At 41.2% G+C, this 27246-nt stretch overlaps 2 protein-coding genes across 7 annotated transcripts in view; one reads left to right on the top strand and one right to left on the bottom strand.

Annotated features, from left to right (window-relative positions):
* Positions 1 to 852: 852 nt before the first annotated feature.
* On the top strand, positions 853 to 11346 carry acp6 (acid phosphatase 6, lysophosphatidic). Of its 2 annotated transcripts, none has more exons than XM_037789118.1 (11): positions 853 to 1037; positions 3667 to 3892; positions 5714 to 5842; positions 6291 to 6421; positions 6586 to 6665; positions 6752 to 6839; positions 7003 to 7135; positions 8685 to 8785; positions 10254 to 10346; positions 10446 to 10611; positions 10718 to 11346. In XM_037789118.1, exons 2-11 carry the CDS (start codon positions 3674 to 3676, stop codon positions 10850 to 10852), a joined length of 1275 nt encoding a protein of 424 aa, XP_037645046.1. In that variant the 5' UTR covers positions 853 to 1037; positions 3667 to 3673; the 3' UTR covers positions 10853 to 11346. The 2 variants fall into 2 exon arrangements, with proteins under 2 accessions (XP_037645046.1, XP_037645047.1); XM_037789119.1 differs by lacking the exon at positions 853 to 1037 and adding an exon at positions 1074 to 1464.
* A 337-nt stretch (positions 11347 to 11683) lies between these two features.
* bcl9 (BCL9 transcription coactivator) overlaps positions 11684 to 27246 on the bottom strand; it is a 32740-nt gene continuing 17177 nt past the window's right edge. For 3 of the 5 annotated variants that reach the window (XM_037789113.1, XM_037789115.1, XM_037789116.1), the window contains exons 3-10: positions 22791 to 23309; positions 19040 to 19353; positions 18563 to 18670; positions 18227 to 18416; positions 17343 to 17439; positions 15039 to 17235; positions 14281 to 14553; positions 13086 to 14125 (exon numbers count right to left, since the gene is read on the bottom strand). In XM_037789113.1, the coding sequence (XP_037645041.1) occupies positions 13086 to 14125; positions 14281 to 14553; positions 15039 to 17235; positions 17343 to 17439; positions 18227 to 18416; positions 18563 to 18670; positions 19040 to 19353; positions 22791 to 23077 (4506 nt within the window). In that variant the 5' untranslated portion in view covers positions 23078 to 23309. Of the gene's footprint in view, positions 14126 to 14280; positions 14554 to 15038; positions 17236 to 17342; positions 17440 to 18226; positions 18417 to 18562; positions 18671 to 19039; positions 19354 to 22790; positions 23310 to 27246 lie in introns of all 5 variants that reach the window. The other 2 variants (XM_037789114.1, XM_037789117.1) reach the window with 2 other exon arrangements.

Genomic DNA, 27246 nt, shown 5'->3' with positions numbered 1-27246 from the left:
TGTATATGTGTATGTATGTGTATGTGTATGTATGTATATATTGCAGGTTGTATTGCATGTGCATATTGTATATTATAATTTGTATATTATAAATAATAATTTGCACATTTAAGAAAAGATAACAAATAGTCAATATGATTAAGTTAAATATGTAAGTAATGAATTGGTATTGTGTTTAAGTTATATTATAAGTAATGAATTGGTATTCTGGATTGATAACAAATTTATATTTTGATAATGATAATTATATCAGTAATTAATTTATATTTCTGTATGACACAGATTAAAGGTAATAATTATAGTTAGAATAATTATAAATAATAATAATTATAGTTTAATTAGAGTAAAATGTAATTAGAGTATATGTATGGCTCAATAAGGAATCTGGTTAATAATTAATAATTAATTTACGGAGAAGGGGTGGGATTAAATAAGTTTATACTTCTTCTCACTTCTTTTCGAATATGTAAATCAAGTCATCAAGTTTTGACAATTTATTTTTCTTACGCTTTTCATTGTATGTAAATACTACTTGTTTCTGACTTTCCACTTGTTGGTATGATTATTATTTTACTATTTATTTTGTATTCTACATGTTCAAAATACATTTTGAAATGAAATGAATTATTATTATTAATAATAATTATTATTATAAATTTTTATTTCATTTTTATTTTATTTTATTTCTTCTTTTTTTTCTTTTCTTTTTTTTCTTTCCTGCCAATCTCCTGCTCCACATCCAGTCCAATAGGTGGCGGTAATGCACCTATAAGCTGGTTTGCCATCCGCCAATAAACACCAAGGAAGAGGAAGTAGAAGCAGAAGAAGAAGACAGCCGCAGTGGCTGTCGGGAACAGTAGTTCTCTCTTCTTAGCTGGCACCTTTACCTTCATTGTAGGGTGGCACTTAACACCCTACAGTTCCCGACACCTCCTTTGGCTCGAAGCGGTGGCGATATAGTTACAGCCTTATGACAAGTGATATTTGTACTTCACTGAACGCTGTGTTCCCTCCGAGAGAAGTACTCGCTTCACAAAGTAAGTACTTATTAGCATCAACATCTTATAGAAGAGAGCCTCGTTGTCATGGTGCTGTTGGTTACTTAGATACTGTTGCGATGGAGGTCAAACTTCATCCCATAAAGAGGTAACGCTGTTGCAGAGTGGTTTGTTTTCTTAACGTGCTTCCACAAGCTTGTGTTGAAAACGAGTTAAGCAATGTGTGTCTGCTAGCTCAGGATATCAGCAGTGTGAATAGCTCTTATCTTTATGCTATTTGGGAGTTTAATGTCATAGCTAGGTCATATGAAATTTATATATTTCATGAAACATTTGAGTAGAAGTAGCAGTGCTACTGCATCATCATCACCATCATCATCATCATCATCATCATCATCATCATCAGCATCATCCTCCTGGACATCATTTGACCTGACAGGAAGTTAAACTTTATAATTTAACAAAGGTTAGTAAAGCACATATATATATAATATATATATATAATATATATACATATATATATATATATATATATATATATATATATATATATATATATATATATGTATGTATAATATATATGTATAATATGTATGTATAATATATATATATATGTATATATATATATATATATATATTATGTATAATATAATATATATTATACATATATATTATATTATATATATGTATAATATATATTATACATATATATATATATTATACATACATATTATACATATATATATATTATACATATATATATTATACATATATATATGTAATATATATATATATTATGTATAATATATATATTATATGTATAATATATATATATTACATATATATATATGTATAATATATATATGTATAATATGTATGTATAATATATATATGTGTAATATATATATATATATATATTATGTATAATATAATATATATATATGTATAATATATATATATATGTGTATAATATATATATATATATATAAATGTATATGTATAATATATATATATATATATATGTTTACTAAACATATATATATATATATATATATATATATGTTTACTAAACATATAACGTTAGTCGATCAAGAAAAAAATGAATTGGCATTTTGACAATTGATTAATTGTTTTAGTAAAAAATGCCCCAAATTCTCTCGTTCCAGCTTCTCAGATGTAAACTGAATTTTAGAAATAGAGAGTATTTTCTCACTTGTTTTTTTACATTTCATAGATCAATATGAGAAAGAATGTCTGCAGATTAATTGATCATTTAAATAATCGTTAGTTGCAGCTCGTCCTAGTCGAAAGGATTAGTTAAAATGAATCTGCAACATTTTAAAGTTGTTAAGTAAACATGCTAAAGGTTCTTCTCAAATGTGAATATGTTGCAGGTTTTTGTCTATGGTGATAAACAGAATATCTTTGTGTTTTGGAGTGTTGTTCAGACCCAACATAATATCAATATGTCAAATTGTTCTTTAGGAAATTTCGATGATGGGTGAAACTAATTAGTCGATCAACAACAACAACATAATTGGCATTTCGACAATTGATTCATTGTTTTAGTCAAAATGCCCCAAATTCTCTGGTTCCAGCTTCTCAGATGTGAAGATCGGCTGCTGTTCTCTGCTTTTTATAATTGTAAACTGAATTTCACAAAATTATGTGATGTATATTTTCTCAAATTTTTTGCCATTTCATAGGTCAATTGAGAAAGTAGTCTGCAGATGAATTGATCATTTAAATAATCGTTAGTTGCAGCTCATCCCAGTCGAAAGGATTAGTTAAAATTAATCTGCAACAATTTTAATAACCGACTTATCATTTATGTTAAGCAAACATGCTAAAGGTTCTTTACTTCCATGATAATAAACTGCATATCTTTGGGCTTTGGAGGGTTGGTCAGACCAAACATGCAATATGAATATGTCAAATTGCTCTTTAGGTTATTGTATTATATTAAAATATATCTTATCTATAGGCTACATATCTAAAGAGTATCAGACTAGGCACGGGAAGTGCATTATCTTCATACTGTCAGAGATGTGTTTGTGTTTTTGTTCCGCTGCTTTGCACGGAGTGGACACCCGCTCGCTCTCTCTCCCTCTCTTCCCCGGCTCTCTGAAGCTCTGTACCGCCCATGTGTTTACTACCTGTTTATTTGCATATAGAGCAGGATAGTGAGATCGGATCACAAGTGGCCACTCAAGACGCATGTGGAGATGCATTCTAATATCAGGTGTGAACAGACATAGTTAGAGCTGTCCACTTGTGATCCAATCACTGAGGATGCATGTTAATACCTGGTCTGAACAGGGCCCAGGTCTGAACAGGGAGGTATCCGGGAAGGAGGACAGATACATTTTGGTTCACCCAGATAAGGTGAGCCTAGGGAGTGAAACCGGTGCTACAAAACTGAGGACAAGGCCCTTGAGTTGAGTTTGAGCTGAGTATTCTCAGCAAGGGATGTAACATAATGTTCCCTACAGTGGACATTTGTGTTACATGGAAGGAGAATGCATGTGGATTGTTCCTGGAAATTATTATTTCTGTTAACATTACTGTCATTATGATAAAAGTTCTTCACGATCTTCCTCTTAATATTAACCCGAATGCTTGTGTAGTTTATTCAGAGACTAAAACAATGTGTCTGTTTTGTTCACAGCTCAGCCATGAGGAAACTTTGGACCAGAGCAGGTGTTTTAGGTTCGATGTCAGTGGCTTTTGGTTCAATGCTGTGGTCACAGAAGAAGACTGAATCGGACCAGTTTGCTACCAGTTGCGCCTCTTCTGACACAAATCCCGGTTCTTCCTACGAACTAAAATTGGTCCAAGTCCTGTTCCGACATGGTGCTAGAACGCCACTTAAGTCAATACCTGATGTGATGGAGGTAAGTCAAGTAAATTCAAGTCAAATTTAATTCTATAGCACATTTAAAACAACATGAGCTGACCAAAGTGCTTTACAGACATAGGCAGAATAAAAACAGAATAAAAACAGGTCAACAGAGCAGACAACAAAATCTCACACATATCCACAGACAGAGACCAAGATAAAAATCCATGAGTAAAAGACTGTTATAATGAGCATTATAAAAGGCCAATTAGTAATCACAATTCAAGTACATTCAAAAGCCAAAGAAAGGAGGTGGGTCTTGAGCTGTGCTTTGAAAGACTCTGTAGAGGGAGCAGATCTGATGTGGAGAGGCAGTTTGTTCCACAGAATAGGGCCCGCAACTGAGAAAGCGCGGTTGCCCCTGAGCTTCCGCCGAGCCCGAGGGACTGGTCGGAAGACCTGAGTGCCCTAGGTGAGGTATAGGGAGTTAAAAGGGCAGATAGGTAGGAGGGAGCCGATCCATGAAGTGCTTTAAAGACAAATAATAAAGTCTTAAAATGGACTCTAAAAGTGACAGGGAGCCAGTGGAGGGAAGCGAGTACGGGGTAAATGTGCTCACGTTTCCGGGAACCAGTTAAAAACCTTGCAGCAGCATTCTGCACATACTGCAGGCGTGCCAGTGAAGACTGGCTGACTCCCACGTAGAGGGAGTTACAGTAGTCAAGGCGAGAGGTAACAAAAGCACGGATAACTTTTTCACAATCATGGAAAGATAAGAAGGGTTTTATTTTTGTTAGGCTTCGCAGTTGGAAGAAGCTGCCTCTCACCACAGAGTTTATCTGTTTATCAAACTTAAAAACAGAGTCAAAAAAATCATCCCAAGGTTTTTTGCGGAGGGCTTCATACAGGATGACAGTGGGCCGAGCTTTTCACACAGAATGCTGGTGTATCTGGGGGGGCCAAAGATAACCACCTCAGGTTTTTAGATAAAAATCTTTTTTTGCATTTCATCAACTCGTGTAATGCTTCTGTCTATAAAAACTGATTGAGTGTCACATAATATCTGTCGTATGTTGAAAAATGTCATAAAAAAAGTCATAGTATAGTATGTCGAAAAAAAGTCATATAGTATGTCGAAAAAAAGTCATGGTATAGTATGTCGAAAAAATAAAGAAAAGTTATAGTATAGTATGTCGAAAAAAATAAACAGGATAGTATGTTGAAAAAAAGTCATAGTTTAGAATATTGAAAAAATTCAAAAAGGTATAGTATAATGAAAAAAAGTCAAAGTATAATATATAAAAAAATTAAAGTTATAGTATAGTATGTCAAGAAAAAAAAAGTCATAGTATGTCGGAAAAAAAGTCATAGCATTGTATGTCGAAAATGTTTTAAATAGTCATAGTATAGTATGTAGAATTAATAAAAAAAGTCATAGTATAGTATGTCAAAAAAAAAAAAAAAGTCAAAATCATAAAAAGTCATAGTATAGTATGTCAAAAAAATAAAAGTTATAGTATAGTTTGTTGAAAAAAAGCCATATGATAGTATGTTGGAAAAAAATCATAGTATAATATGTCATAGTATAGTATGTAGAATAAAATAAAGTCATAGTATAGTTTGTCTAAAAAAGTCATAGTATAATATGTCAAAAAAATAAAATTCATAGTATATTATATCAAGAAAAAAAATCATAGTATAGTTTGTTGAAAAAAGGTCATAGTATAGTATGTCAAAAAATGTCATGAAAACATTCATAGTATAGTATGTCGAAAATTGTCACGAAAAAAGTCAGTAAAGTTTGTTGAATAATGTCATGGAAAAATGTCATGGTATATTGTTTAGAATTACAATTCTTTATCTGGGCACTTGACAGGTCCAATGGGTGCCAACGCTCTTGGAGCCTCCAGCACACACCCACATCGACTATGAAGTGACAGATCTCCAGGGTGGCCCCAGGCCCCCAGCTCCTGTAGAAGAAAGCTATCGAAAAAACATACTGACCGTGAGTAGGGTACTTTTGTGGTGTTGAGTGTGGTCACACAAAAAAAATAACGGATGAACATATTCAGGTGTAGCAACTTGTGTAGTTGGCTCCTGGTAAGAGGCTTTGTGGGAGGCTAATAGCCAAATACATGTACATTGTCATAGGAGACATTCAGACCTGTAGTAGCTTGCAAAGTGCCATTCAGTTTAGGTGTGCCTGTGTCAGGCCCATGGCGTTTAATCTGGCACAGTTTACTTGAACACTCAATGAGATAAGTAGTTACATCTGTGCTTTTTCTGCTATGACAAGTTAATACTTACTGTGGTAAAGGCCTGTTGTTTTATATGTTATACGATCACCTGTGTAATTAAGTTGTGACTAGTGATTTTGAATTAAATTTGTTTTATAGACTGCACATTTGGATGTTCTTGCCCTAAAACCTGATCCTGTTTGTCGCACTTGGCAGGGTGGCACGTACCCCGGTCAGCTGACCACAGTGGGCATGCAGCAGCTGTATGAGCTGGGCAAGAGGCTGAGGAAGAGATACATTGAGGAGAGTCACTTCCTAAGCTCCACCTTTAGTCCAGCTGAAGTCTAGTAAGTATTGCAAATCATGAAGGGTAGCAAGAGCACAAAACTCTTTTCTGCACACTGCAGTTTTGATACATTGTGCTTATGAGCGCAGTACAAAGGGTATCAGCCTAAATGCTTTACTATTTTGAAGTTGGCTGCCTTCCATGACCTGTTTTTTCCATTTTTAGTGTGCGCTCCACTAACATTGTGAGGACCATTGAATCTGCGAAGTGCCTGGTAGCAGGGCTCTTCCAGCAAAAACAAAAAGGTAGGGTAGAAATACATATGTGCATGATGTTATTTATTCTATTGTGGATCTAATCTGTTTTTGGTAATTTTCTGTTCTCCTTGAAGAAACTGTGCCTATATTAACAACGGAGTCAGGATCTGAAATCCTGTATCCTAACTACCATGGATGCAAGCTGCTCAAAATCCTTGGCAGGTACGTAGAGTATATTTCCATACCCAGGCCTATGCACTCGCTACCCAAAACTGGAATCTAGAATAATGTGTTGTGCAAAATTATTAGCAGAGTTGAGATGCCTCTGACAGGTTGTCATGGTGGGTCTGTGTTTCGTGGCTGACACTGTGTGTGTTCTGTGCAGCCACCGCTGGGCAGAGTCGGCCACTCTGCCAGACATTGCAGCAGACCTGCAGAGCATCCAGATCGCGTTGGGCATCGCTGCTCACCAGCACATCGACTTCATCCTCATTAGGGACGACATGGTTGCCAGAGAGGTGACACTGCCGCCTCATGATTCATATGACTTTTATTAGGTCTCACCACAAGCTATCAGAATACATATTATATGAAGACTCGGCCTGGCTGGAGGCAGCAGCCCAGCAAGCTGCTAGTTATGAAAGATGAAAACTCCACAATAGAATTCATCACGTTTCTGGAGATTTTAACGAGCTATAATAACAGATTCTGCATGATTTGAGACGGTATTTACATAGAGACTGAAAACCTGTTTTTGCATTTTGCATATAGGACTTAAGAGGAGCATTTTTTTGTAATTCAAATAACCATATTTTACTTTAAATGTGCACACTGGGGCAACTACTAGAAACTACTAAAAAAATCGATTCACCTACTGTATGTGTTGCGTTTTTTTTTTTTTACAATTTTGAAATAGATTTTTTTAATGCCAGAAACAATATTATTGTAATATTATTATAGTCTGAGTAACGTGACATCATATCTGTTCTATACGTCAACCAAAATAAACAGCTGCTAACCGCAGCAAGCCGAAACGAGAAAGTAGGGTGGATGGTCTGCATGGACACGACTGGCACCCTCACATGTTAAATCCAAAGTGATAAACACTACACATACAGTAAAGTATGGAAACACTTTGGGTTTCACACATTGCAGGAAAAGCAGAGATAGTCATGATGGCCAAAGCTGCATGCTATTTCTGTAATGGACAGGAAACGTTATCGTATTGTAACGTGCTGTCAAGCCAGCCGTCACTCATCCCCGTTGTCAAATCAGCCGACGCTACAACTGTAGAGCACCCATATACTGACATTTCTGTTAAATGCATTCAAACGGCCCTGATGGAGCTGATCTAGGATGTATAAAGAGCTCAGAGATAGTGACGAAGTTAGCGGAAGTATACATGTCTGACTACGTCTGGTTTTCAAAATAAGATATGCACAAAGGGAACTGTATATAAAACATACATATATGGAAATAAGATTGATTGGATTATATTCAACAGAAGTATTAAAAAGAAAATACCACTAATTTGTAGAATCACAATACTTTAAAATCGCAATACATATTGAATCGGCACCGCTATCGTGATAGTATCGAATCGGGAGATAGGTGAATCGTCCCAGCCCTAGCGACTACAAGATCTGAAACAATACAGAAGGGGCGACTTTTCCAGATTATTTTTTTCCCGTTTACCAGCCAAAGTCAAATACTGAAGCCCTACCTAACACTGTGACTGATTAAAGCAACACATTTCTGAGTAGATACATCGATAATCCACTTAAACAGAAAATAAAGCTACTGGTAGATTTCTATCATTTATACTGTCACGGTTTGAAATTAACACCTTCTTCACTGTTAGTTGCCCGCAATAGACACCCTTTTGGAAAATGACTATGATGAAGGGAAAAATGGGGATAAAAATATCTCATAACGTGACAGCTCTGGAAAATAGAAAAAGGTGATCAAATGTTCAGACATGTTGTAATTGTAAGTTTCCTTTTTCAGATTTGTATTGCTCAGCTGCAAAGCTGATACTAACTGTGTCAAATCTCTGCACATTAACAGACGCACGGCCTGCCATGCCCATCAGTGCTGGACACCTGGAGGAATAAAGTGGAACAGAGAGCTGTGGACATGATGTGCCATGTGTTTGAACCCAGCAAGAGGTTAGATTAAACTAAGTCTTCAGGGGGCCGGTATTTCAAAATGATCTACCAGGATTATAGTGGTTAGATCTTAGTCTTAAAAAGATAGATTATGATGAGAAAATACCCCGACGTTTATCATATCTATGCCGGTAGAAACTGCTTATATCACGATGACAACCAGTTAACGTTTCAAAGTATTTATGCGGAATAATAAATAATATGCCATACGTTAATGTTCTGCAATGTGGAGTTTTATATAATGTGCGATCGTTTTTCTATTATTAAACATGCCACAGATAATACAAGTATTATATTGGTTAGATGGCTCTAAATTTCTGTTATCGCTTAGTCAGACTGGTTATGGTGGCTAGTAGGGATGTGCATTCCAAGCAAAAATACTATTCGAAAATCACTGGGAATTAGATTAGACTTTATTCTCGTAATATTACGACTTTTTTCTCGTAAAGTTATGACTTTATTCTTGTAATATTATGACTTTTTTTATCCTAAATTTATGACTTTATTCTCGTAATATTATGACTTTAATCTTGTAATAAAATCCCAGATTTTTTTCCCCCCCTCAATGTGGCCCTTATACTCCGTCATAATAACACCCATTTACGTGCTCATGTCAATGCTCTGTTACCTTGCTGATGGGGTCTGGTGTAGCTGTGGCACAGCTGAGTGGGGACTGTGTACTCTGGAAGTAGAAGGTGAGAGGGAGGGTATGAGGTAAGTTAGGTTATCTATGACATTGCCTGTTGCCACGGTAACATAATTGCTATTATGTGTGTAAAAACACATCATCAACAAAACTGAAGCAGACAGAAACTCAACCCCCCAAACAGTGCACTTGTGAATGAAGCACATAATTCGTACTATGTAACTTCATGTAAAGTACTGCAGCAGTCTGCACATGTAGCCTAACGCTAGCTAGCTACTTACCATAGAAGTCAATGAAGCCAAGTTAGCTCCTGTTAGCATGAGTCTAATTAACGATCGTTATGCGATTGTTTTAAGTTTGGTAACAATTCAAGTAGCTAGATAAGCAAGACACATTGGTTGTCATCCGTATGGTCTTACAAATGATGCATGTTAGACAATCATTACTACTTTAAATACTTACATTTGAACACGAAAGCTGCGCTCTCACTTGCCCCCATCACTTGCTCCTGTCGGCAGATGGTCCGCCATGTTTTTTTTTCTGTTTACATCCGGGCGCTGGTGACTCGAGAATCCATATCCGGTCGTATCGTGATCACCGTGATCCAACCTGCCAATGTTTTGAAATACTGTGGGACAAAGTCAGTGAGATCATTTTGATCCTTGACTGAGAAAAGGGAGATTTCATTGTCCGGATCATTCTGATCCAGATTACAAGTTTTGAAATACCGGCCCCAGAGGGGAGTGGCTTTTGACTTTGGCTTTTTGACAATCTTTTAGTTTAACAGGCCACCTTTAATTCTTTCACTCTTGTTCTTGGCAGGGAGAACTTGCAGCTGTGTGTGGGACCCGTCCTGCACACATTTCTATCCAACATTGAGGAGAAACTACACGGCACCTCGTCAGAGCCAAACAGGTTTGGACACCTCTGGTTCGACGCACCCATTTTGTTGCACAAACTCAATTGTGTTTTGGTCTTTTAAATGATCCACCGTTTAAATCCTCTCTCAAACAGGAAGTTGTTTTTGTACTCTGCACATGACACCACTTTGATTCCCATTCTGATGGCTCTGGGGATTTTTGACATGAAATGGCCACCGTATGCGGCCGATATCACTTTGGAGCTGCACCAACACCGGCAGACCAACAAGTCCTTTGTTAAAGTGTCATACGTAGACCAGGTAGGGGATGAGAATGTGTCTACTTTTATTTATTTATTTATTTATTTATATAAGCTGTTGCATTCCCTCCCTTGTGATTTACTCTAAGTTGCTTGTCTTTCTGTAGGATCAACTTATACCAGGTTGTAGTGGAGTCTACTGCCCCCTGGAGGAGTTCAAACAGGTCCTCTCAACACACTCGCTGAGCACTGAACTCTACCACTCACTTTGCAACAGCGCAGAGGGCCGGACCGAACCCTGAACACCTCAACAAACCTTCACATCTCAACACAGCTCTACCCATGACATTAACACTCTGACATTCTCCGTTCTCACTCTATTCAGCCATCATCACCAGGGATGCTTTCTTGTATTACAGCCTCTTTTGGAGATCTTTCAGTTCATATTAAATCATGTCATTTCCTCAGGGGAATACTAAACAATTCATGTACTGTATATCTAATGCTGGGCGTTGTAGGTGAATGTCTTCATAACTATGCAGAATCTGCACAAGTGGAATGATTCGGCTACATCATGTTTTTAAGAGTGAAAAAAATTAGGTTGCCTTCTTGTGGGGATTTGTTGATAGCATCAGACCACAATATGCATTAAATACATGCCCATTATAAAGACCTGTGTTGCTGTTACTATAACACACACATTGTACCTCATCAGTGGGAATACCCTGTGACCTGTTGCTTAAAGTATTATGGTTTGGATTGGTGAGTCATAAATAAAGAGTTTGATCAATGTCAAGTCTCTTATCTGTACTATTCCTACAAGCCGAGTAAGACTTCAAAATTAGTAAAGCACAACTAATTTAGTAAGAGCTCAAATGCATTAACATGCTCGCATCTATTTTGGAAGTGTGGTGTCCTCTGAAAGTAGCTTTCACTCCTGAAAAAATGTCAACCTGCTGCTTCTCGGTATGACTTGCTCTCTTTGTTCTAGCTCAATGTTGGTAAGCCGGGTTGACGTGTAGAATGACAAAGACACCACCTGGTCCACACAACTGACTAGATGTGAATAGTCACGTGGACCCATACATGCACACACACACTCACATACATACACACGCCATAGACAACATGTATATACCAAAACAATATCTTTTATTTGTAGTCCATCACCACAGCCCTGGTAGGCTATTCTGCACCAAAGCCAATGGAGAAACACATGACAAGCTTATACAATAGAGAAAAGAGAGGAAGTCAACTGGATGGTAAGCAGTACGTGTTTACATTTCTGCGTGTCTCGCTCTGGACACCACACCTGCCTTACTAAATTTTTACCAGATCTACCTAGCTCTAGTTCTATAATACCTGGCATACCTGCTGTGGTATTCAGCCACTCCTGTCCCATTCTGCTGACCATTGGGGGGGATTTATTGCTGTGGGAATGATTATTACCCAGAGTCAACAAGAGAGTCAAAACAAAACGGGAACAAGAAGAACACACATAGCACATCTGGGTATTAGCAGTATTATTAACTCTGGCGAAAGTTGAGTCCTGAAAGGTTTGGAGCAACAAGTCAAATGTCATCGACAATTTGAAACGGACTGGGGATTATCTTTGTGCTGCAAAGCTGCCAGGATCCTCCCACTTAATGTGTTGCTCTCAATGGTAAAAAATAGAGAAAGAAGACGGTCCATGTTTGTGCTTTTTTAATAATACTATTATCTTAATGAGGTCATAGTTTGGTTTGTTATACACTGGAGTTACAAAGGAAATTAAAATAGACTAAAATTCGAATAGCCCACCAATGGTAAACAGTACAGTATTTTTAGGGGGCATTCCTCCCCCAATGAAAGTTGGGTAAGAGGAGTTGAGAGGTCACTGATAGAATGCCTATACATACAGACACATACATACATACCACACAAACATACAGTCTGTCAAGCACGCACACGCACTCTCACACGTATATACTGTACAGAAACAGTCAAAACAATGGAGCGAGAGACAAGATGGAGTTCCACTAAAGTCTTCACAAAGCACAAATTCTTCTTATTCCTTTCTCTTGTTCCATACCACTTTCATGACAAATTTGTTTTGTTTTTTTTTAAATTTGAAAAAAGTAGACATATACTGTAGCATCTCCACGCTGACTTTGAGTTAGGTTGATTCCTCTTTGATGTTGAAAGTCATCTTTATAAGTCAGATAATCAAAAAACACAAGAACAGTTTTTGCGAAATTGATGCACGACAATCCCATACATTCTGAAGTTCATGAGTTCAAAATTAAATGTTCTTGTGGCAAAAGTACTCCAATCTGGGCCTGTCTTGAGTCTCCATTGGAATAGTTCCCACAGGACATTACTAGGCGACTGGTTAGCTCCATTCTGTTTGTTTCTGGGTACATCCTCTCTCTTGTATTATACTTCCTTTACTTGAGTCCGTCAGAGTTTTGTCTGAACACTCTCCACACACCGTCACCTTTAACTCCATCCTTGTGTATTGTCCGAGAACATTCTACATACAAGGTTTCTGTTGGATTAGAACATTCCAGGGCCCGGACTGAACCCCATGTCCATGTCACGCGGCCTCATCTGACTCCCCATCATCATTGTCTGCTGTGGTGGGCCGCCCATGCCCTGCAGTGACATCATCATGTTAGGTGAGCCACCGGGGCCTGGGTGGGACATTTGTCTCCCCTGCATCATCCCTCCCGGACCCCCAGGAGACATCATCCTGTGCTGGGGGCCCATCATGCCTTGGCCCATGAATCCTGGTGGCCGCATGGAGTTGTGGCCAGGGTTGCCCATTGGCATGTCTTGGGGGCCCATTCCCCCGCCAGGCCCCCCTGGCATCCCCCCCATCCCCTGCATGGACATCCCCATCCTCGGTGGACCGTCGCCCATCATGCCCTGCATGGGGAAGCCGGAGGGGTGTGGTGGCTTCCCTCCCGGGTTGTCTCCCCCACCTCGGGGGAAGTAAGACAGAGTCTGGCTGGGCTTCTCTGACGGGATTATCCTGGACAGGTCAAATTCAGGAATGCCGGATGCTCCCGGCCGCATCACCTCATGAAGGTCTGCGTCGCTGAATCCACTTTGCATGTTGTTGAACTCTGGCCCTCCGGGGTTATTGGGCTTGCACATACCCCCGTCACCCCCTCCCCCGTGAGGCATGTTCCCCATCCGTCCTCCCATTGGTCCTCCTTCTCCCTGGAAGCCCATGGGATGGCCAGGGAAACCTTGGGGGCCAGGTCCATTGTGCGGGGAGAAAGGGCCTTGATGGGAGGGCGACTGGGTGAGGGGGTACGGCTGGCCTCGGTGAGGATAACCCATGCGTCCCTGGGGCATCATTTGGGGGTTTCCCATACCGGGGTCTTGGGGATTTGGTGGTATCATCATGCCATGAGGCATCATGCCTGGGCCCATATTAGGCGCATTAGGAGAGGGCATCTGTGGGGGCATGCCGTGGGAGAGCGGCTGGGATCCCATTGGATTCATACCTAGAGGGCTGAGGGCAGACATGGGTCCAGCGTTTCCAGGTCCCATCATACGTGGATTGCCTTGGTGATTCATTGCCATACCTGTGTATGCAAGACAAAAAGAAGAAGTGATTATGTATTCAGTACATGCACTTGTGAAGCGGATCAATGGGGGATTAGTATAAATATGGCCCGTGGTGGGTGGAATTGAAAGTTCAAATCAAACAACAAAACAAAAGATATTTCAGATGTCTTACCGTTATTGTTCACTGACGGCAGGTTAGGGGAGCGAGCCGGGGGCGAGTCGTCATCAGAGCTGGCGACGGTCTTTATGGCATCGTGGTAGAGTGGGGTGGAGCTGGGCATTGCAAACTTGGACATGCGTGACATCATGATGGAGAGAGGGTTCTGGGATAGAGTTGGCTCAGGGGGTATGGTGTACGGACTGCCAGACGGGACGTTGCCTGGGTGGGACATGGAGCCAGATGGAGCTCCTGATGAAGGAGGGGCTGAGGGAGGGCCGTTACCACCTAGAAGATGGCATGATGAGAAAAGAGGACATGACAAAGAGATGATAAATCTTAGCAGTTGAGACTTTCGGTTCTCTAGCAGATTGTTTTTATCTGTGATGATATGTAATGCAATAGTGTGTGGTACTTGAGGCTCAGTGAGATCTAAATTCTGTGGCCACAAGGGGGAGCCACTGGACCATAACCAGCCCAACCCCACCCCTCATACAGATGTGTTAACTTGAATGAGAGATGCACTTGATAATTAGCCTCCAAATCTATTCTATTTGCAAGACTAAAAGGGGCAAACATTTTATATGTGGTATTAACAAAAACGTAGTTCAAATAAAACACCAAACCATTTACAAAAGACATCCCAATATGAACTGAATTGACTTTAACAAATATGCACTGGAAAAAAGATAAATATATATTAAATATGAAAGAAGAAGCAGAGACAGGGGTCCCTGCTGAACACAGAAAATGGTAGAAAGAGATTGTTATACCTTGCTCCATGCCTCCCATCATGTTTGGTGAGGTGATACTGAGGGGAGGCTTGCCACCCTGAGTTGGTACTCCGGGACTCTGCATGGGTGGTTTTGGTGAGGATGCCCATCCTGGAGAGGGGTTAGGAAGAGAAGGAGACCTCATATGAACAGGAGAGGCACCAGCTGATCCCATCATGGAGTGGGGAGATTTCATTGGTCCTGAAGCTGGAGGAGGTGGAGGGGCGTTGGGGCCCGTGGGACCGGTGAGCATGCCAGCCAGCTGGGACGGTGTCTGAGGCGATTTAAGGTTTCCAGAGGGAGAGCCCATCATGGGGGACTGCACTTGCCTCAGAGGAGGGGACTTAAGTGGGTTGATACTGGGAGAGTTCCCCCCTCCTGCTTGGACATTCAGATCTGCTGGCTTGCGGCCCCTTTGACCTTGTGAAGGGCCACCAGCAGGGGGGAGGTGGTTAATACGGCCATTACCTCCTGTTGGTGTAGATCTGTGCTCTGGACCAAAGGCTTGGTCTCCATGCGGCCCCCTCATTCCTCCAGGACCCCCTGGGAAGGGCCGCCCAGGCCCCATAGGAAAGTCTCCGGGCTGCGACTGCTCAGGGAAGGGAGGACCCTGCATGGGCCGGCCTTGTGGACCCATGTTCTCCATTGGAGGTCCTCCTCCTCTCATTCTCATGATCTCTTCAGGACTCATATTCATGGAGGGATCTCGTAGCTTGGCCGGGTGCATATGAGGTCCTGGTCCAGGGCCGGGCCCCATGCCAAACTCAGGCCCCATTTCCCTTCCCCCCATGCCCTGGAGCCTAGAGGATGGACTCATAGGACCATCGCCGGGCATTCTGGGAAACATGCCCATACCATTACCGGGTTCCATTCCACCTCTTTGGTGCCCCATCATCCTTTGCATGTCCATCATCATCCCTGGAGGGATGCCTTTCTCTCCACCCATACCTTGGTGGAACATTGCTTCTTGGACTGACTGAGGATTTGGGAAACGCTCACCCCGACCCCCTGGACCAGCAAACATTCCCCCATGTCCTCCAGGGAAGCCTCGTCCATCTCCCATCCGGGGAGGCATGTCATCAGGCCAGCCCATTCCAGGCCTTGGGGGTCCCTCCATCTCCGGATTCATCATACCAGAGAAGCCAGGCATCCTCTGCATATGTGGGGGCATACCCCTGGGGCCAGGCCCAGGGCCCATGCTCATGCGCTCCTGGTAGTGCTCTGGTGGACCACCTGGTCCTCCCCACATCTCTCCTGGGCCCATCTGGTAGGGAGGCGGGGGGCCTCGCATCATGCCACGTGGACCGTGGGGGTGCATCATCATGTCTGGAGGAAGTGGCCGGTGTTGCATTTCCTGTTTCTTCCTCTTTTCTTCATAAAACTCCTGCTGTAGCTTCAACCAAGCCACCTGCTCTGGGGTCATCTGGTCTCCATCTCCACAGCCCCCTGGACCCCCCATGTGTGGACCCATTTCATCTTGTGGAAACGGGGGCATGTCCCTGGGACCGTGGGGTGGACCATGGGGCGGGCCGAAGGGTGGACCTTGCGGACGAGGTCCTCCTGGCCCACCTGGTGGTCCGAGGCTCTGAGACTGCGCCATCATAGCCTGTAAGGGGCCCTGCTCAGACCTACGGGGTGCACCGTCAGGACCTCCATCATGGGGTCCACCATGGGACTGTGGGGGCCCAGGTTGTGGGGCATCACGGTCATCAGGGAAAAGCATGCGCTGAATATCTCGCAAGGTCTGCAGGGAGCGCTGGCGATGCTCCAACTGTTCTTGGGACAGACCCTCTGTGTTGGCTTCCATGTTCAACAGCTCCTGGGCCAGCTGCTGCTGTTGTTGCTGCTGCTGGGGTGTCAGACCTGCTCCACTAGAGCCTCCACCCTGCCCTCCTTCACCTGCTGTTGGAGGGTTGAGGCCTGCCTCAGGTTGGGTGACGGGGGCCTGGTCAACTTGAGCTGTAGCGTTACTGGGGCTACTGCCGGGAAGATTTTTGGATTCCATGCCTGCAGAGGATGACCCTTCCTGCGGAAGAACACCAGATTGGCTCCCTTGGTTTGAAGGCTGGGGCGGGGCTGGCTCTCCCATGCCAGGTAAGGACGGCTTGGATCCAGGCTGGTGGCTCTGATCTTGGGAATGGGACGGGGGTTGCTGGGGAGGCTTGGAGTCATTTCGGAGGGCGTTTGCTGCATTGTTCTTTAACAGAGAGTGATAGAAATATGATTAAGTTAGGACACTCTTGAGAATTTGGTGTATGAAAGCATATGGGCATTTTAAAAAAAAAAGTCTGTGCATTTCTATACCAGGAGGAGGTGAGCTTTGTCCTTGCTGTTGGAGATGTTTTTCATGTGGAAGGCAATGATGTTGTCTGTGTGGCCAGTTAGAACTGCATCAGCTGCCCTGAGGACAAGAAGGCAGACAGTCAGATATCAGTCATCAGACACAATAAATATGTGTTCGAGTGTGAGTGTGTGCCCATTTGAGAGACGTGAGCCGGATGAATGAGTACTAGATGGGACCATGAAGGTAAAACCAAGGTCAACAGACTAAGCAAACTATTGCACACACACACACACACACCTTCCACTGAGCATCCACATCTTTGATCTCCAATTCCCAACAGAGTGTTAAACTAAGTGTGTGCTCCCACTGGGAAACACACATGCTTGTGCAGATACACACAATGGATTTAGGCTATAACTGGGAAAGTTAGGGGAAGGAAGAGAAGGGGTGGGAGGCAAGTATCTTAGTGCCATACACACAAACAGCTGCAACAAACATCAAAGACAACAACAACCACTGATGACAGGGGCACAGAGATATACTTCAGGCAATTGACATTGTTAGTAATTCCATTTAATTTTGAACTGCAATTCCACAAAGGGTTTCACTGTGGGTGTATGTTTTGCTTATGTAAAAAAAAAAAAAAAAAGGGTTCAAGTATTGAGATGATTTAATTAGCCTGTCTAAACACATTAATATTTAAAATATGTAGAGATAAGCTTCAACTGTAAATACTAAATCATAGCTAAACAACAGTGCAAACACTACACACATGTACAATATATGTACTAAAAATTCAAGATTTGAATGTCAAATTATGGCTAAAGAGGAGAGTTTCAGAGTTACAAAAGTATGGAAGATACTAGCCACGACAGATACAAATGGTAACTCTCGGCTTCCTTACTTGTTGGCCATCTCCGTGGTGAAGACATAAACGAGTTTTGTGCCTGGCTTCTGGCCACTAGCAGGTTCTGTTGTGGAGCCCTGGCCTCCCCCCAGCGTATTGTGGGAGGGCGTGGAGGAGCGACTGAGTCCGGCGTTGGAGGTAGAATGTGTGACGGAGTCTTGGGGCTTCACGTCACTGGAGTTACAGTCTGCGGGGAGACAACAGGGAAGACCATGGCTTTAGCATCAGCATGGTCCTATGGGTAATGTAGTTCTACTGAGGAGCTGCCTTAAATCAAGCTGATCAGCGGAGGGACTGCTACGCGTGCTTGAATGCACACGTTAACACACTTACTGAAGAATCCTTTGTCATCTTCGTCACTTTCTCCCCCAGAGCACCAGTCAGCTCCACTGTACGGCTGCCTCCTTTCTGCCACACACATCCTCTTCACCCTGCTGCTGTCTGTACACACACACACACACACACAACCATCAGTGGGCTTGGGTTTATCTGTGCGAGTGACTACAAAGTATATTTTTCAAGATGTCCGACTCTTGCCTTCTCTAGACGAAGAGAAAATAAATAACTATATGTACAACACTCTTCTAAATAAAGTTGTGCAGTGGCACCGGATAAAAGGAACGCAACAAACCAACCATAGGCTGTAATTAAGGAGAATCTCCCTCCCTTAATCAGTGCTGAATGAATCTGATAAACTGCCTCTACAGGAAATGAATGATATGTGTAGTATTACCAGAAGCATAGCAACCATAACAACTGAAGTACTTCATTACAGACAGATATAGGAGCACTGGCTACCGTGGTTCTTACCTTTTTCCTCACTAGTGGGTGTGCCGCTCTCTGGCTGCTCAAACGACTCCACTGAGGTGCTTCTCTCCCTTTTGACTTTAACCTTGGAGCTCGTGCCAGAGGTCAGGCCCTGGCCGTTCTTCAGCCCCATGCCCCCTGTAACATTCTGAGCCCCTTTAGATCCCAGAGTCTTGGGGTCGCAAGGTGAGGGCTGTGATTGGCTACCAGTGCTCCCTGGTTTACCCTGATTGGGCATTTTAGAGTCCATCTGGGTGGCAGTGGAGGGGGACATGACGGGAGGTGAGCGTACCATGGCCTCCGTCTTAGGTTTAGGGCTGATAGACAGAGGAGAGAGAAAAAGATCACAGGCATAATTAATAGAGATGACAGAAAGGGAAATGTGATTGTTCTTTTTGCCCTCTTTTTTCCTTTGCAGCTGTTAAACACAATGTCATTATAGCATCATGCAGTTGGTTTGGATGTCTAAACTCTTCGACATACTATATACAACATTTATCGAAATACTTAATGATTTTTTTCAGGACATGTTTCGACATACTATACTATGACTTTTTTTTATGGAGGAACCTGACAAAAATAAATGAATAAATGAATAACTCGATAAATATATAAATGAGCCATTAAATGTAGGAAAAATAGTATTAAAATTAACTTTAACTAAGTAATGTAACTAGCTTTCTAGCTAGCATATAGTCATGCTGACCCCATGATGACACACGTTGAGTGACAGCCCCCTCATTTGCAAAATGAGGCAGAGATGCATAAAGAAATGTAAAAAGAAATGTATGTATGGAAGAAAAGAATACAGAAATATATAAGTTTGGGGAAATAAATAAAGAGTTAAATGCAAAGGGAAAATAATGCATAAATAAATAAATGCATAAATGAATACAAACATTTAAAAATAAATATAAAATAAAATAAAAAATGCTATACTAATGCAATACTATACTATGACTTTTTTCCATGGCATTTTTCGATATACTATGACTTTTTTTCATGACATGTTTTGACATACTATACTATGACTTTTTGTGACATTTTCAATATACTATACTTTAACTTTTTACAAAAAAAATTGTAGGGATGCACTGAACTTCGGTATCGGACGATTTTCGCCTTGTTGACTGCCATCAGCCTATAAGATGACATTCGCCGATGTCATGTGCTGTGCGCACAGGTGTTTTGTTTACAAATAAAAGTGAAAGGAAAAGTCAGCCTTTTGGGAGTATTACACTGTTTCAGAGAAAAATCTGCAACAAGAACGTTGTTATGTTCAATGACGAATCAAGCACTAAAATAACAGCTTACAAGATTTCTTAAAAACAATCTCTGTGGTCTGAATGGGAATGAGCCGTGTGAGTGCGTAATGTTTCACTTGAAGCCTGGCAGGCCATTGACGGGTGACACAGCACCCAGTACATTACAGTGGGAACATCCTCCATGCCGTGCAGCAGTCCATCCCCCATTGTTGGGATCAACTCCCGGGTGAGCAGAGTGCAGCAGTGCAGATGTTCTCTCGGACGGATAAAGAAAATAAAAATGAAAAATGCTAAAATGGGTGGTCAAATATACTTAGGCGGCCGTTAATATATGGGCGGACCGCCCAAGCAAAGTATATACCTGAGAAACACTGCTTATATTTCTAATCGCTTCGACATACATTTAATTTAGTTAAATTAATAATTCTTCTCATTGTGTAGGTAATTGTAGGCTATAGCAGCTGAAAAGGCTTTTGAAGCAGTTATTTAAAAAAAAGGGGAAAAAATAGAATATTTTCATGTGAATGAATGAAAGAAGGTTGTATTAAAGGTTGTTTCATAAATATGTATGAGTGAATTTGAGCTCATTCATAGACAGTGTAATGAAATAATGAATGACTTTAAAACAGCTCAGATATTTTTTTATAACGAAGAGATCTCTGTTTCCATGGCACAAGGGGAATAAATAACAGCAAAAACAAAATAAACAAAAACATCGGCTATCGGCCAAATTGTTATTTGAAACATCGTAATGATATCGGTCCAGAATTTTGCAATCGGTGCATCCCTAAACTCTATATTAGGTTATTGGGAATTCCTTGTGCACAGTTAAATCTGAAGACACAGACTGTAGAGACACAAGCCATCTACAAATGACTACTTACTAGTTATGAGAGCAGTTCAGTTCAGGCAAGCAGGACACATCCAACTGGCAGAGAACTCCCTTACCACACCCTAATCTCTTTCTCTGTCTCTCTCTCCCTCATACGCACACACACACACACACACACACACACACACACTTGTACAAGTAGCATGAAACAAATGCCAACATGTCCAAAAAGCACAGCCGCAGCCTAACACACTTTATGTACGTTCTCACAGACACACAGCTAGTAGAAAAAGAAGGCAAAGCCAGATTTTGGCAGTCCAGACAGCTGTTTCCAGAGGCTCCAGAACCATGAGTCAGCAGGGAAAACTTCCAACCTCAGTGTACTCCCTGACCCTAGAACAGCTCTGGATCACGCATCAAGACCTTTCAGGTAAAAGAACGGAGCGGAGAAGCTGATCTTAGATCCGCATTACATCTGACCTACACTTGCTCTCTAAATGGCACAGGTAAGGCCAAAGAGACATGCTCAGGTTTGTGCCCATTAAGACTCAGTTTCACTACTGATCACATGCCATGTATACACACTTGGTAAGGACTCGCCACGGCTGCACGATAGCTAACACTGACACCTTAAAACAAGAAGGTCCCAGCCTTTGTGTGTGGAGATTGCATGCTCTCCTAAAATTGAGATGGGTTTCCTCCAGGTCTGATCCTGACTGACCAAGCCACTGGCTTTAGAGATGGTTGCTCACTTTACTTAAATAGCTGGGATGGGTCACATTTCCCCACAGGGATTAATAAAGCATGACAAAAAAATGCTGCTTTAGGGCTGGGCTGAAGTTCTCTGTAGATTTGCTCCTGATCAGCTTTTTCAAATTTAAAAACTCAGCACATCACGCACCTTGCAACTGGTAAGATATGAGAAACCTCATATCACAACATACCAAACACAGGGACGAGGGATACACCGATCACTCTGCAACCAACCATATCAGCCAAAAGACTGCTTAAATTGGCATCTGTACTTGGCTGAAAATATTACAATTTGTACAGAAAATGGTTCCATACATTACAAGTAGCCTCTATGTTTATGTTTTTACACAGACCTGTTTTTTTTCCCACTTCCTTCTGTTTTGAACAGAGGGTTGCGTGTTTGTATTGTTCTCTCTTCCCAACTGTTAATAAACACTGACAGCTAATGTTTATTCATTTTTGATAATGTGAGATGATTTTTTTTAATTACTTGAAACAGGTTTATGTACTGGACAGAAGCTTGTGCTTCCCCCAGGAAAGCCTGCTTATATGTTATTGATGTGGAAACACACGACTGAGTACTTCAGTCATCAGCTGTTAGTAGTACATAACAATGCCTAGGATAAAAATTTGATTTAGTGTCACTGACGACAACAGTGTTGTGCAGCCGTAAAAACAATCTGTTTAACACGGTGCAGTTGTGCTGCTGTTCATAGAAAGTCTGGATTAAATGCATCATTTTAATCAACATTCAGATCAGTGTTTGGCTGATTAGGCTGTTACAACAATAATCAGGATCTCACACGCTTATACACACATACACATAAACCAGTGCTTGCTTATTATTATTACCACCATCACACAGCACTGGACCCACAGGTGGTCAGCGTGAGAGACCACTCACCTCTGCGTGTTGGTGGACGGGGAGTTCTTTAGCCTATTGGAGTGCATTGATGGGGCTCCCAGGACTACAGAACAGGGTGGTGTGATGAGCTGGTGAGGACTGCCGGTGTGTGTGAGCGGCGCTTTTGCGCGCACGTTCCTGGAGCCAGGAACAGGATTCCCGATGTTCGACAGGTTTCCCCGACCGTCCTTGGCCTCCTCTCGCTCTTTCTTCCCTCGCTCCTTCTTGTTGAAATGTGTCGCTGCTGTACCTGCCGCCGCTGGCCTCTCCTCTTGGACCTCCAACATTCTCTCTATGTCCTTGTCTGTGTGGGTGGGTGTGTGCGCACGTGTATGTGTGAGTATATACGTGAGTGTGTGTGTGTGTGTGTGTGTGTGTGTGTGTGTGTGTATGTATGTGTGTGTGTGTGTGTGTGTGAGAAAGCGTGTAAAAACAATAACAATAGTCCAGGAGTCTTTTCTTGTTCGGTGTGTATTTATGAAACTCCCCCAAGGGGGCTTTCAACGGCCCTTGGGCACACTGTTGAGAGAGAAGAGAGAGGAAAAAGAACAGTTAACAAAACTGGAAAAGAGGGCCACTGTCTGAACAAACTTAAAGAGACACTCCACCCAAAATCTTTTTAGTGTCAATCTACTTGTGTCGGCTTGAAAGGAGGTTGTTAAAAGTCGGTAATTTTCTCTTTCACAGGGGCTTTGGTCAGCTTTAATTCATGTCAGCGGGATTGGATTCACATTTTGACATGTCGCAGTAGCGAAAGCACAGATTTTATAACAGCGTTAATTACTGGGACACTTCAAACAGAGCCATTTGTTAACATTATTTCCACAGTATAAATGAAGTATCAAAACGCTCACAGAATCTTCTCAAAACCCTCCTGCCGCATAGAGCTGAACGATTTTGAAAAAATATCTAATTGCGATTATTTTTTATGGTGATGCAATTGCGATATGATTTGCAATATTAGAAGACTGATAATATTTTACATAATTATTTTCATTTTTATTGAAAAACATTCAAATGATTATGGTGCGATTTTTGCGGGGATCTGCATTAAACAAAGCATCACAAAACATCTCTGCAGCACGACAATATTTAACTTAAAATTTGTATTTTTTATGCATATTTCGCCATTAACAAATATTGCACCTCCTGCTATTTGAAAATTGCAGTAGGCCATATTTCGATTTTGATCAAATTTCTCCATCTACACTGTTCATGTTCTTAGTACAACAAGTGACCAACGTCAACAGCTAATGGCACAAACTGAATCAGTGTATCAAACCATAGTTCGGCAATAATATACTTTGTATGTAACACACTGCCACCTTTCAACGCTACATTGAGTTTCATGGAGCTAGACCGATAAAATGGCCGAAACAGCTTGTATAGTGGCATGTCGGCTGTTAAGTAACAAGAAATTGCAGCAGAAAAATGCCAAAAATATGTTTGGGTTCAACTGAGAGCATAAAAGTTTTTCATCAAAAAATTAAATCTAAAATATTGTTTATATTGTTCATGTAAAAAGATGTCTATTGGCTGATATTATCAAATTTTTAACCTCTCAAATATCACTATTAGGGACGTCGGGATGCCAGAAATGAAGTAGTCGATAACAATACCAGTGAAATTCCATGATTCTCGAGACCAATTCGATACCACGGTAAAAAACAAAAGTAAAACAATAAATCCCATGTACTCCTTTGCATACTGGTTTTTGTTAGGAAGTTCAACAGGTCATAATTCCCTCTCTATTATCTATTTTATATTGCTGTGAAAACATCTCCTCCAAACAACTGGATTCAAGTTTCTTGCACACTACATTTTACAAGATTACATTTGAACACATGATAACATTAGAATTTACCTTCGCCCAATACTCATTTCTGCTGAATAGAGCCTGAATGCATCATTACGGTAATCAATGGCACCTCACGTGTTGAAATCGGCAGGAGGAGAGCTAGTTAACATTAGCTGTTAGCAGCTGGTAAGTAGCACAGTCCTGCACGGAGCAGCTAACGATAACTAGCTCTCGTCCTGCTGATTTCATCGACGGGACGCCGTTAGTCAAACAAGTATGGTCACGTTTTCAGAACTTTGGCATGGACTTGGTACCGAAGTATCGGTTCTCGTAACATCCCTGATCAATGTTGGTATTGGCCTAAAAACTTCCAAAATCCAACATCAGTCAGGTTAGTCTTTCATACTACTACTAAGACTTTGGGTGGGGTCACATCACATTAACTATATAAATACCAGCACTACACGGTAACTGTAGCAAACACAGGTGTGGTGGCAGAGTGGAAGAGGTAGTATTGTGGTTCAAAACACTGTTTGTGTGTGTATGTGTTGAGCATGAGAATCCTGTTCGAGAGAGCGGCCCAGTCAGTCAGATTACATTGTCATCCTGAAAATATTTAGGAGCTCTTCCAAAACACTCAACATTGTAACTGGCTCCAGAGTTCCCCTAGGGAGAAGGAGGTGGAGTGTTTGGGAGGGTTTAAGGGGGGAGAGGGGGGTGTCACTGGGAACCAGACAAATACACCGACTACTGCTACAGCAGCATCACTCGTCTCTCGCTGGTCTACGGGAGAAGTGATTTACAGCCATCAGGGCCCACAAATCACTACTGCACACGAGCAGAGGCTGGCTTCTCCACAGGGACACAGAGGGGGAAGCACAGAGGAGCCTTGTGTATCCAAATTACACTGATTCGACTAACCTTTAAACATAAAAACACACTTTGTGACACAGGAGTGGGGGCTCTCCAGAGAAGCAGTGGGCTGATTATTGATTGAACTTGTGATTTGACTTGTTTATTTACAACAGAACTGCTTGAAAGACCTCTATTCTGGTGAAATGACATGTTTCTATTTTGCGACACAACGTGCTTTGATACACATAACTGTGGAAAACAAGGACAGCAATTATACGTGAGTAATTCTGCAGTAGTAATGTGCAGCACACAGAAATCAACAGGAATTTCACACAAGGGCTTTTGCTCAAACTATGGACCAGGTATAAACGTTAAGAGTTTTAAATAATTTCACACTATCAGTAGAACAGTCATTTTCTACTAGTGTCAGATCAGTAGTTGTTGCTAGAGTTGGGTTTTTGTTAGAGCAGACTTTTCATTAAGGGAAGTCAGAAAATGTGTGAGAGATAGAGATGTCGTTTGATTTTGCTGTTGACTGTAATTTGCTCATTGAAGTGAAGCACTGACTTGCTTAAGTCACAGTGGAAAAGACCTGCCAGACAGCCGCTCTGGACCAAGACACTGTCAATAACCCTCATTTAAATTCAAAATGTCAAAGACAGCAAAGCAAAACTGGACAGTGTGGACAAAACTCCCAACTAGGACTGACCCGAATGCTTCGAAGCTTCGACCGTTGCCATGGTATTCAACCTCCAAATCACTATTCGAATGCTTTGTATGTAATAATAGTGTATAAATACCAAAATAACCAATGAAATAAGGAATAATCCCACGACATTATTTCTTATTCATTTATATTCAACATTATCATTAGTTATTCTCAGACGGATATCACTGTTTGTTGTGTGTAGAGGTGCGTGTGTGTACAGTAGTTCAGTGTTATAATACAAGTGCTTAGAGTTTTGTTTTTTAAATGAGACAGTGAGTGTGGGTTTAAAGTGTACATAAAGGCCAGGGTATGCTTCAAACAAACTAGTTCATACAACATGTTGTCCAATCACATCTGAGGACAGAAGATATTCATAGCTATTCCGAATGGCTACATTAAAAGGTTGGGCAAAAAGCCTGCCGTCATAGAGAGGGGCAAGAAGGGATAATTGCTCAAATAATGGCATTCAAGGAGTTTCACTCATTTGTACATACAAAAACTAGGGAAGCACCAATCAGACTTTTTCAGTACTGATACGGATACAGATACCTGGGCTTTGGGTATCGGCCGATACCGAGTACCGATCCAATACCAGTGTTTAATTAATAAGCTGTATCCCTCACTGTGTGGAATTGACTGGGTTCATTGTTTTATGAGTACTGCAACATCAGACTTGACTTAAACATTGCTTTCCTAACTTTAAAAATGTAACCAATAAATACATAGATAAGAATTTATTTGTTATTTATGATTAAAATGATAAATTGGACACCAGCAACTTGGTAAAAAAAAAAAAAAACTTAAACAGCAATTAAAATTCCAGTATATAATGCATATACATGGAATATAAATATCGAATTGAATTGAGTATATCGGCCCTATTGTCACCGATATCCGATCCGGGTATTTGAGTCAGTATCGGCCTGATATCCGATCTGGTATCGGTGCATTACTAACAAAAACATTACAGTAATTAGGGGTGGGGAGGAAAAAGAAAGGAACATTGATTCATCTATGTATTGCAATTTTTTTTACGATTTGGAAATTCATTTTTTTAATGCTAGAATCAATATAATGGCTTCATTTGAGTTTAT

This window comes from Sebastes umbrosus, chromosome 13 (assembly GCF_015220745.1).
Source record: "Sebastes umbrosus isolate fSebUmb1 chromosome 13, fSebUmb1.pri, whole genome shotgun sequence".
NCBI classification, from domain to species: Eukaryota; Metazoa; Chordata; class Actinopteri; order Perciformes; family Sebastidae; genus Sebastes; species Sebastes umbrosus.
This window is presented reverse-complemented; position numbering and strand designations above follow the sequence as displayed.

Coding starts and splice junctions, on each gene's coding strand:
- acp6 (XM_037789118.1), top strand. CDS start 3,674: ATGAGGAAACTTTGGACCAGAGCAGGTGTTTTAGGTTCGATGTCAGTG. Junction 7,136..8,684: donor ACGACATGGTTGCCAGAGAG/GTGACACTGCCG, acceptor GCACATTAACAG/ACGCACGGCCTGCCATGCCC. Junction 10,612..10,717: donor AAGTGTCATACGTAGACCAG/GTAGGGGATGAG, acceptor GTCTTTCTGTAG/GATCAACTTATACCAGGTTG.